We start from the raw sequence: 12,302 nt of genomic DNA, 5'->3' as shown, positions 1-12,302 counted from the left end.
CAGCTTCTTTTAAATTACACAAAATAAAGGCCTTTTGTATTTTCCGTGTTTAACAATGCCTTTGTTGTTTCATTTTCCCATAATACATCATCATTTTGGACATTACACACTTTGAACTGAGTTAAATTAAAAGTCAGTAACAATATAAATGTTTTTTTTTTAGGAAAGGAGGGGTTCATTTCTTGAGAAGATTCAAAGAGAAATAACTAAAAGAACTCCTAAATATGCTGTCAGTGTTAGTACTTAGAATGTTGTTTAAAGAAATGTTAGATTGTGTGGTTGATATAAAGTGCTAAACAGCCAACAATGGTCAGACCTGGTCAGATCATCGTGTTGAAGCATGCAGAACGGCAGACTCTGTTCTTCCTTTCTGGCTGCAGTGCCTACACACAGTCAGTTTGTTATTCAATCAACCCAGCTGTCTGTGAAACAGTACCCCCATCACTGTTCTGTAATATACACTGGATATAGGGGTCATTGTATCAATCACAAGTGGCACTAAAGCCACTTTGAGGCTCAGGGCATATGGGTAATATCACCATAGACAGGATGCAAGAAGAGCAACTGAAAATAATTGCTGTGAACAACACTCACAGCAGCATTACAGGGTTGATGCAAGTAGCTTGCTTACATAAATAAATAAAAGTCTGTGTTGCCAGGGTCAGATTTGTTGGTTACAGACAGCTAGCAAAACAAACCTAGTTTTTGTAGTCATATATACAACTACCTGTAATATACTCAATCTTTACAATAAGCAAGCAAGCAGGTCAGCTGTTTTTCATTAATTATGTATATTTCATTTACTACAATTAACAAAATCATGTTTGCAAACAAGCTACCAATTTTTTGCAATCTAGCTAGCTGGCAAAATGTTTTTCTCAATATGTCATTTCAAGATTTTTGGAGGGTTTCATGCCATTTTGCTATTAATAATAATAGTTTAAGGGATTGTACGACTCATGACAATCCTTACACAGTTACTTTTGTGGGCAAGAATGGATGCCATCAATAGTTTTGAGCCTCAAACGACAGTGACCTGTGGCATCAATTTTAGATGCCAACCCTTGATGCAGTATATACATAAAAACCAGTGGATCTACCCCAAAATTTGCCATGGAGAGCATCACATTATAGGGCACATCGGCTATGCAAGAGTCTGTGGTACCTGCAGTGAAACTCCTGGTGTACTCTGCAAGTTACGAGATATCACCAGTTTTCAGGAAAGGCCGGGGGGGGGGGGGGGGGGGGGGGGCATGGGGGTTGGGGGGCTGGGTATGTTGGTATTTTATGCATTTTTAAATCAATTTACTTTCTCCTCACAGAAAGAAATTGGGATCCTGTGTGATTCAGCAGCTCCTATGCTGACAGCAATGGTTCAAAGCAGAATGAGATACTGTCACCACAGAATAAATGAAGGTGTGCAGGACATCTATTGGAATAGAGAGAGTGCAGGTCACCCTTAAAGTTCCCAGATGGAAATAGCCCTAATCGTTCATCAGTTAAAACACTGTGACACAGGTCAACGATGATCTTACTTGGTTGCAGGCCAATGAGGTGGCTCATTGACCATATAGTGTCATCTGTCATAATCTGAGTCTCACTCTTCTTCTCTAACTCGTCCATAATGGCACATACTCACTAATCACACAATTTTCTTTTTAGGTTCCATAAGCATTGGCCATAATGAGACTTGCTTGTCCCACTGCAGCTGTCAAATCTTGCTGTTCTCCAGGTGTGTGTCAATGTGTTTTATCAAAGCATCGTCAGGGTATCCAATGGGGAAGATAAGCTGACACAATGGGCAGCTCCTGATGTCATTCTCCTCCGTCTCCATCCACAGCTGAAAACAATTAAAAACCCCAGGGGTAATTAAACATACGGGTTGTTTTCCACACAGTGGAACACAGTCATTTAAAAAGGGTATCTTGGACTGTTTAGTGTCCATATGTAAGCATCTACATGAAAAACTACTGTTACCTTCCAAGTATGTCAGGTCATTTTTCATACAATACTGTTTGTTAATGTATATGATTTATCTAAGAACTCACAAATATACATAATGATTGTAATTTATGAGTTATTACTGATGAAGTGTTTGTCATTTAAAAATTGAATGGGGGACACTAATAACAGAAACACTTTACAGTTGAATCAGCATTAGGCCATATCCTGGTTAATTATCATTAAACTGAAAAAGCAGCAGAATTGCTCCGTTACTTTTGCTTGCCCAGTTCTTAACTTGCCTGATTTGGCCTGCCAAGTACTCACATTGATAGACGGCCAGGACTGAGCATGGTCGGCATGCATGTAGCCAGGTGGGTGGCAGCTGAGAGTGCTGGGCCCGGCTGGGGCGGGGAAGGCAGAACAGGAGGCTGGGCCCCGAATTATGGAGGCGGCAGCAGCGGCGGCAGAGGCCCCCAGTGTGTGTGGGGGGCTTGTGGGGTGGGGGCAGACCCACTCCTCCTCGTCCTCCGAGGACTGTGGCGGCTGTGGCGGGGGCAGGGGACTGGGGGTGGGTGGTACTGGCTCGAAGCACAGGTGGGGCACCTCTGTGAGGGGGAAGGGCAGCTCCCGGGTGTGCCGCGGGCTCCCGGCCAGGCTGCCCCCACCACCGCCACCTCCACCCTGCACACCAGGTGCTGCCTCCCCATGCTGCTGTTTGAGGTAGCCCTCCACGTAGGGCCGTGGCTTGGGCAGGGTAGAGACAGGGTCCAGTGTGAAGCGGGGTGGCCTCTGGTATGCAGACGGGTCAGCCACCTCTGAGTAACTGCGGCGGCCCTGGAAGCTTGCCCGCAAGTGGTGGCTGGGAGGCCGGCAAGAGTAGGAAGCTGGCCCATCACTGATCTCAGGCAGGGGCGAACGGCGGTGCATGTCTGGGGAGAGTCGCTGCAGCACCGGAGAGCGACGCTGGGGGACTGGAGAGTGCCTCTGGGGAATGGGTGAGTGGCGTTGGGGGACGGGCGAGTGGCGCTGATGGGGGATCGGAGAATGGTGCTGAACTGAGGAAACATGGACCAGTGGCACAGATTGGTACACATTCAAACCATAGAATGAAGCACTCTGTGGTACAAGGTAGTAGAATGAGGTACAAGTTGCTATGAGGTAGAGACTAGTCATGTCTGGGCCGGGGGCCCTCAGTGTCTCTGATTTCACCAACTTTATCATCTTTATAAGTTGACATTTGATTTGAACAATTATGACTGCATGTCTTCAGTCTCTTTGAAGCACAAATGCAATCATTTACAGATTAACAGTAAACATTCTTGCTGTGTGCCCACCAAGAGTGCAGCTGTTAAACCCTTTAACCTTAACCTTTAACTGTACAATATATCACTGCAATTACAGATTTGTGTGAAGGAATATTTGAGATTCACAGTAAATGCTGGGATAACTGTGCACTCTACTGAGTAACACAGTTCTGATAACTTCAGCAAAAAAGGCTTTTGTAGTTTATGTGAGCTGTAGTTCATTTCCTGAGTACTGCACACACAATCTGACTTCTCTTGTGATATATGATAAAAATGAATTGAATTGTTCACTTGCTGTCCATTCACATTCAGTTTGATGTGCTCTTTCCACCCCTACCCATAGGTAGTTGCAAACTAAATGTAAAAGTCTGTCAAATTTTGATTAGAGGGCATTTTTTTTTGCTCTCCTTTGTTCTTATCAAATTTTACAAGCCCTCTTCTGAAAAACTGCATCAATAAAAATATGTTCAAGAGGGCTGCCTTCTTTCATGCCCCAGGGACAATGATCATATAGATAGAGCATACAGTATGTTGTGCTTCCTGCAATCAGAAGATAGCGATCAGTAATTTAGAGAAAAAAGACTTCTGCATCAACCAATCAGCTGTGCACCTCTGTCTCTGGTTCTGCATTTTGCAGTCTTTCCAATATCAAAGGGGAAACATTGTTTGCGGTTGTGTGGTCGAGTGCGTAAGTGTTAAGAGATAGGGGTTAGGTTGTTTATGCTACCTTCAAGCAGAAAATGTGAGTACATGAAAAAAATCACACAAAAGATACAAACTTACAAAAGATACAACTTAAGTTGCAATGTCATGAAATCTCTAAATGTTTGTTTGTTTTTTCTTTGGTTCTTGTTCTACATTTACATTTTTTTCTTCCTGCATTTTTGAAGGATTTAGAGCATGCTCAGCTGCAGGTTCAAATTTTTTGTTTCAGTATTTTTTCAGATTTTTTGCCTGAGACTGTGGGTTTGCTGGTGTTTAGGGTCGCTGCTGTTGCTGTCGCTGCTTTGTCCATGCATGCGAATGGTGGTGTTTTCCCATGGCAGACCACCCAATGGCGCCTGACCCACTGACACACCCCAACTCCCATGTGCTCGGTCTTTATTTTTGCACACGCACACGACTTGTATCAGGGTGACTCTGTCCGCAAGAGTGTGGTAGTGAACGTCCAGCCCAGTGCATCTGCACCCTTTTAAACAACATCAGCATATCCACATATTACAAAAATATGTAAATCTGATTGATCCATAAAATGAGACTGATGTGTCTAGGCCTGTGAGTGAGAAACGTGTGTAGCTGTATGTGTTTTTGCACTGCACTGCCTTTTGTGTGCATTGAAAAACAAACTTGGGATGAGAAAGCTGCACCCAGAGGATCCCACAGCAGTGACGTCCCTGAGGAAAGCGTTCAGTAAACACTGAACTACACAAGCAAATACCATGCCAAACATAACAAATGGAAGTGCTCCTGGAAAAGGCAGCCTGTTAATTAGATGGAGGGTTGGTCAGCGTGTTGGCATGATGGTGTGACAGTGCATGTGCGGGGCTGACCTGGGCTGGTCTGCTCCTGGGACACCTTTCTCAGGATCTCTGTCTGCTTGGCGCTCAGGGCCTGCAGCCGACATAGCTCCTCGGTGAGCTCAGTGTAAGCCAGTGCCAGGTTCACCCTGAGGAAAGGTCACACACAGCAACCGTTGCTGTACATTACTGCAATCATAATGTTGTAATGCCATAATGGATAGAACAGAAAATCCATTAAGTTCACTTGCATTACGTACACTTAAAAAAAAGTCTAAATTGAGTGATCAGGCAAAATTGTTGAACCCAAGCACAGGAGCTTTGATTGGATACATCAATCACATACAAAATAAACATTAATAAATATCTGACATGAAGAAATTGAATTTTATTTTTTTAATATGGAAAATATAAATATGAAAAATGACCTACAACTGCTCTGTTCTCAGCAAGCCCAATAAATAATAGGAAATGTAAAAATCTTTAATTTGACAGTAAGATTATGCCAACATCATATTGAGATCAGATGTCAAAAATGGCAAACTCATTGCAATAGCTTTGGGCCACCATGGGCTTTGTGCAGTTGGAAACAATATCAAGGTAAGAGAGTAATGGAAGGTTTTGGAAGGATTACACTCCATCAGCAGAAAGGTAGAGGTAAAGGAGGTAAAAGTCACCAAGGGGCTGTCACAGAGATCACTCAAAATTTGACAGCGGATGTTTGTTGAAAAAGGAAGTGGCTAAAGATGGTTCAAGAGGGCCACTATCCTGTGCATTGTAAATTCTACAAACGTGTACAGAGAGGTTGTTGATTATCAAAATACAAACCCACACAAATACAGAAACACTTACAGCAAATAAGTTGCATTGATTTAGATTGGATGTGGCACACTTACAGATTAAATGGTTTTTCCAATTCCTACTTGTTACCTTGAGATTGTATGTGTTCATATACAAATATCTAACACATTCATTCATACTAATGGAGTGAAAGGTGTATGAATAAATAAAATTACTCTGGTTCAAACATCCTTTGCATGCACTATTACTGCAATATGAAAGTTGATTGGTTGCTTGTTATACATAAATGAATACCCTAGTATTAATTAGTACAAGAGGGCATAGGTTGAAAATAAAGGTAAATACCACACTGACACTTTAAAGTTCTTTTTCTTGTACTCAGAGTATCGAAATCACTTGCTAGGATTTGCAGTATGTATACACTTAAAGGCTTCAGGTAGAATTATGTGCCTAGCTGGGCTCAATGGCCTGTTCTTGTCATTAAGCTTCTTATGTTCGATTCTTTTTATGTACATGTTATTTACATGTTCACCCTGAAAATACATTGTGCTCTTAAAAAGAGAAATCCAACCTGGACCATTTTTAAGCAGGTCTCATCTATTTTAAGCAGCACGGAGCATTCCGAGAATACTAACCCTTTGATCTGAAAATACATCTCCTGAACACATTCTTTGAGATTCCAGTTCTGGTAAAATACCAGTGATTCGGTTTGATGTGAATGAGGCACAAAGTGTGAATACCGCTATGACGCTCATGACACTCTCACATACGGCACTCCGATGCATGACAACGACATGCGCACCACTCAGATTTGCCATGGAGCAAAAAAACTGCCGAGAATGACGGCACAGGCCAGGTAAATCTGAGCATGAGAAGCACCTCTGGCATCACTAGAAACTGAGTGGGAACTGAGTCCATGACATTTGCTACAATCCCTGCTACTCAAATGATGAAATAAAATAAGAAAAATGGTTTAATGTTGCTTTTTCCCAAAGAATGCACTGTATGCATTGTATTTATCATTGATTACTCCCTCCAAAACAACCATTCTTCGTGAAACGCTTCATGAAATGAATGTCTACGGAGCGAGACAGCTGAGTGTTAACATGCCCGCCACGTTCTTTGGTTGCCACCCACAGCATTTCATTGTTCCCAGTTGGCTACAGCCAATCTTTGACCAGGATGTTGTTGATGATCTTTAAAGTTCTCCTGCAAAAATATACATTGGCTCAGTGTAACTCCTGATTAACAAGGAAATCTCATAGACCACCTGGGACCTTCTTACACTTTCACATAACTATCAATCTTCATTTTGGGCAGGTTGTACAGTACTTCTAATTTGATTTATCTAATCATCTCATGAATGCTAACTAGGGGCAAAGACCAGATACAATTTGGTTGACATGGAACTGCTATAGCTTCACATACTAAGAGAAAGCTCTGCCTAGTCTCTCACCCCTGTGTGATGTGTGATTATTGAAGAGGTTAATCTCTAGAATGTTTGCTAACGTGGGTTACTTTTTATTCTGTACAAGGATTAATAAAATGTGCACTGATATTCATACGTGCATTTAGCACTGATGGTGCAGGTTGTAATATGACCTGACTACAACCACACACATGTAAAAGAGCCAGGTTAAAGCCTGATATTGCTGCAGTTCTTTTGGTGTTATGACAGTCCCACTTTTCAACAAACAAGTCGTTTCATAGCAATTACAAAATCTGGAAGGGGCTTTTTGGAAACTGGGAATTGTAGTTTGACAAGTAATTTATGACATGCATCTTGACTTCAACACATAGATTTAACCAATCTGAAAGCAAAGATATTTCTCAAACCTTTTTTGGGTTTGTGCTGTCTCCTTCCATGACCCAAAGTTAATTGTGAAGAAACATGGCAGACCCATAAAAATTACTGTATTCATTTTGATTACAGTAATGATAATCCACACAATTCATGATATTGAATTGTTACTTTTGTTCAGGTCAGTGTCAAACCCACATTTAAGGCAAACCCTGGGGAAGAGGGTAAATCATAAATGCCACAATAGGTAGGCCACGATTAAAATGGACTCAAAGTTATGCAGAAAAAATGTAGCAAAGACTTTTCAGAAACTTTTGTTAGATCAATTTAGTATTGGAAAATGTTAAACAGATAATTCATTGATGTTACATTTAAGTAACAGGAAGAGATGTACAAAAACAATATAGGATGCTGGATTTTTAACAGTTTGACATCCCTCAAAGCTAATCTCATCAAATTGTCGTGGTATATATGAAAGAGTACCAACCCTCAATATGGAATGCATCCACCTTTGGTCAATGATGTGAATGGTGCACCCCTGAGCTGTTGCAGAATTTCAATGGCAGTATTTTGGCAGCATTGCTGGTGTGGATTAAAGATTATGAACTTTATCATTTAACTTCTAAATCTTAATGGCTATGTTATCCCATAGCTTTATTGACCAATCCAGTCATACTTTTGTACTACCTGCATGTTTTCAAATGATGAGCAACCCCTTTTAACTTTACAAAGGAGCTTTGTGTTAATCCTTCTTTTATTATAATAATATTTTCACATTTCTGCTTCAGAGAAATTTGGGCTGGATGTGTTTCAAGACAATGACAGTCAGAACAAGTGACTCCTTTGATTAATCATCTCTTAAAAACAGTGTGAGAAAAGAAGTCATCAGCATAAAATTTCACAAAAACAGACATGGTTATGTCAAAATGAGCCTGATTTCAGGTGGAATGACCCAGTATGTAATAGCAGTATCTCTCAAAAGAGCATGCTCTGAGTAAGTAATCATCAGTCCATTACGTAATGAAAATGTCTGATGAAGTGAAATTGCCAGTCATATGCACCCTCTTTTTAAATTTGATCAGCCAAACGGAAGCATGTTTTGAATGCTACTTAAACCCATTTTCACCCGGGAGGACAAAAGTTTCTATACCTTTTAAATACATAAAAACACTAACTTAAAAACAAGACTGGTGCTTGGGAGCACCTTGCAGATTAGGACTCTTTGGTCCAATTGCATCTTAAACCAGGGCTGCCAAAGGTCACAATGAAAACAGAACAACTAAACAAAATGTTACTATTCATTTAGTACAAAATACAGCAAGAAATGTGTGGTGTTTTTCTTAGTTCAGACGACATTATAGACTTGTATTACTACTTTGAATTTGATTAAATAATTTTATATGCATTTGATTCAAATTAACTGCATGAGTTGACCTTTTAACAAAGGTCATGACAGCTGTACTAAATGTAGGATATAACTACAGTCTAACATCCTGTTGATGTAGTGGTTCTGATGTTCTCCATGGTGTAACAGCTGAGACTTGTGAGAAAACAATCTGTCTAATACATCATGTCAAGCATATGAAGCATCACATTTGTGCCCTCCAGCTCGCTCAAGTTTAACACTTTCTCCTTTACGTTTATGGACCTCCATCTTGACACTTGGCCATCTGCTGAGTCCAAATTGAAGCTCACCTTCAAAATGGAGTCAAAACACTCAGATGGAGTCTGAAGGCAAGCTCAGCAATTAACAACATTCGGGTGACTGATGGACGGATGTAAGGGTACCGTCAGCCATGAAAAAGTTTCAAATCAGAGCAAACACAACTTGACATTTAAGAAGAACAAAAAATGAAACTGCCTTTGAAGCTACAAATCAGGACACTTTATTCTCATTTTCATGTCCTTAAATGCTTTTTTTCAGAAATACACAGACATGATGTTCATCTATTTAAAGCACCCTAAAGGTGGGAGGCCCGCTCAGATGGGAATGGAAGAGTGTTCGCTATACCATGGCAACAGCGCAGTTATTTCAAAAGAGCCACATCTGCAATCTTGTTTGCTGAGGCCAGGCCACCACCGCATGCTGCATAAGCATGTTGTGCAGTGTAGTTACAGCAAGCGATGTCAGATTGCACATTTTGAAATCTCCCCCCTTCTCTTACTCTCTTAAAAACAAAAGGGCATCTCTGAGAAAAGCCACGCCTAAAAATAAACGCACCAAAAAGACTCAGTTGAAAAGAACACGGTGTGTAGATGACTCTGTTTGGCTGTTTCATACGTGCCCCCTAGAAGAGTAGAATGTTAGTAGAATGTAGAATGTAGAATGAACTAATCCTTTATGTGCAAATTAAGGCAATCAGAGGGCAAGTATGAGGGCAAGTATGAGAAGGGGAATCATATAGGAATAACACCTTTTTAGCTTTGATTCGTTGAGAGCCTGCTCAACCTCTCTAAGTAAGATGCACAGATTTTAACACAGACTTATTAAAAGCAAACCCACTTTTACAGAGTTTACAGAGGCCCATAGTGTCTATTTGTAATTTTAATGTTCTCATAACCTTAGTCATCTGGCAACAGGTAAAGACTTTTTAATTGTACAAAATGGTTGGCAAGCATTCACTTGAATAAAAATGAATGTCTCCATTGCACTTAGTTAGACGCCCTGCAGCACACAGGCATTAAGTTGTATCTTTATTTAGGTGAATATTTTTCAATGATGCTGTAATCATTCATCTGGAATATATATCAACTGGATGCAAGTATATATCTGAAAATGTGATAGCAGTTGGTTTACATTAAAAGAGGGACATGTACAAGGTATTGTATAGTGGACCTAAAGGGATTGCAAGCATGCAGATGTGCTTTTTAACTATGAATGCAAATGAAAAGGGGTCTTTAAATCTTTAAATTACTGTCATTTGGTTTGGTTCCTGATTGGATGTAATCATCCTGGGTTTCTTGACCAAGCTGCTGTGGTCGAATGGACAGTAACATAACCCTCTTGCATTTTACTTGACCAGACTGATCACTTATCTGATCACTCTTTATGGCAAGAAGGAGGAGAAAATGAGAGAGAGAAAAGGAAAGAGAGAGAGGTGGGTGGAAAAGATGTACCCTGATAATCTCTGGCAAGAGGCCTTATCTGATTTCTTCAACCAGTTTCACAAAACACAGATATATTTATTATAACTTGACTCAAATCGGTTGCATTTGTGAGGTTAGAAGTGCAACACACAGATAAGACATCAGTCTACACCACACAGCCGTTGGTATTTACATCACCAATGTTAGGTCTCCTTGAAAGGCTGCTTAGTCCGGGGGAAAAATTGCTGTAGATACATTCATGAATATGGGTGCATTGTGAATGATGATGGTGTGTGAGCACTGAATAATTAGGTAGAACTGGTGTTCAAAGGTGATACAAAACATAGCCTTTCAGTGAAGAAGAATTCAAATCTGCAAGGCTATGTAGAACAATAAAAAAAGGTCCACACTTTTAAAGGGATGCTAAGTGGATATATCACTTCAGATACACTGACATCTAACTTTGACTCAAAACTGACTCAAAAATGCACTGACAAAAAAAACTGTACCTCATTTCGAAGTGAATGCATGGCCACGGTAACCCTTTGTAAGAGACATGAATCCACGACTTAAAAACTTGTTATTACTTAAAGCATACATGAGGAGATCATTTAATGATGCAGTGCCTGCATTTAATAATTATGCATTGTACAATATATTAGTAAATTGACTGAAGGAATTTTCACCCTTTCTTTTCCAGAAATCTGTATCTCATCATCACAGGAGCTGAGTGCTCGTTTTTTTCACACTCTGGACTGTGGTCTTTTCACACATGTCAGAGTGTTCATATAGAATCTATTTCAATGGCACAAGTGAATTTTTGAAGTGTTTATGGAACTACAGAAAAAAGAAAAAGTGTGGGTCAGCTTGCTGCTGACATTGTTCAATAACTTTTTTTTTTTCTGAAGCAAAAGTGCAAGTGCAGTCATCTACAGGAAGAAACCAATGAATGTAGTTGGCCCTAAATGAATAAATGTACACAGAGCACATCTCATGCTGATAGAAGCCAAGAAAGACAGAAGCTTTCACTCTGTGTATGTGTTCATTATGTATTTTTCAAATTATGTGGGCCGTATTTGGATATGGTAGGGTAACAGCTAGTCAACTCAAATTAAAAGTGCTTTATTAACAGTGACTAATTCCTGCCATAGACGTTTCAACCATAAAATGTACAGGTATTTTTATGAAGAAATAAGTGAAAATGGAATAGTATTTTAAACCAATACTAACACCTATTGTTGGCCTCCTTTGTTCCTACTGAAAAGCCAGCGAATCAATCCCAATAATGATAACGGCTTTATCTCAGGGTACCAAGGCACAAAGACACTATCTTTCACCTTGCCAGCTACAGCTGTGACACATTCTGAAACAGTACAGAACAGCATCACTCTGTCAATACTGCTATCGGCTTCTGGACTTTTGGGCTTCAGTGTGTTGTATGCTTGCTTGGCTATGAGTCACCAACCGCCTACTCCTCACTTCCCCTTCCAGCAGTGAAAGAGAGGATACTTAACCACAAGGGTGGCATGGCTGATGTAAGTTTCTTTCTTCAAAAAATGCTTGTTAAATAACATAACGGTCTCCCTCTCGCATTGGCCTGCTCTTAGCACACACAAATATGGAGGTAGACATCTTTGCTTTTAATTCAAAGCCCATGATGATCCTTAAGGGTTTTAGGGCCAGTTCTTCTGATTGTTGGCAAAACAGCACATGTCACTTCTTTTCAAAATTCAGAATAAAAATGCATTCATCTTGTTTGTGAGTCAGAATTCAAAAACTCAGAATAACATTACCACATTTCAGATGAATAGAAAATGAATTAGGATACAATGAAACATGAGCCTCAGT

The 12,302-nt window shown here is 40.3% G+C and overlaps 1 protein-coding gene across 1 annotated transcript in view; it reads right to left on the bottom strand.

Annotated features, from left to right (window-relative positions):
* Positions 1-1,254: 1,254 nt before the first annotated feature.
* The window catches only part of tbkbp1 (TBK1 binding protein 1), a 55,972-nt gene continuing 44,924 nt past the window's right edge, over positions 1,255-12,302 (bottom strand). Inside the window, exons 8-10 of the mRNA XM_036550060.1 lie at positions 4,799-4,914; positions 2,269-2,999; positions 1,255-1,840 (exon numbers count right to left, since the gene is read on the bottom strand). Of these exons, the coding sequence (XP_036405953.1) occupies positions 1,712-1,840; positions 2,269-2,999; positions 4,799-4,914 (976 nt within the window). The 3' untranslated portion in view covers positions 1,255-1,711. The remainder of the gene's footprint in view (positions 1,841-2,268; positions 3,000-4,798; positions 4,915-12,302) is intronic.

Source organism: Megalops cyprinoides, chromosome 1, assembly GCF_013368585.1.
Source record: "Megalops cyprinoides isolate fMegCyp1 chromosome 1, fMegCyp1.pri, whole genome shotgun sequence".
In the NCBI taxonomy this organism is placed as follows: Eukaryota; Metazoa; Chordata; class Actinopteri; order Elopiformes; family Megalopidae; genus Megalops; species Megalops cyprinoides.
The sequence above is the reverse complement of the archived record's forward strand: the minus strand, read 5'-3'. Positions and strand labels throughout refer to the sequence as shown.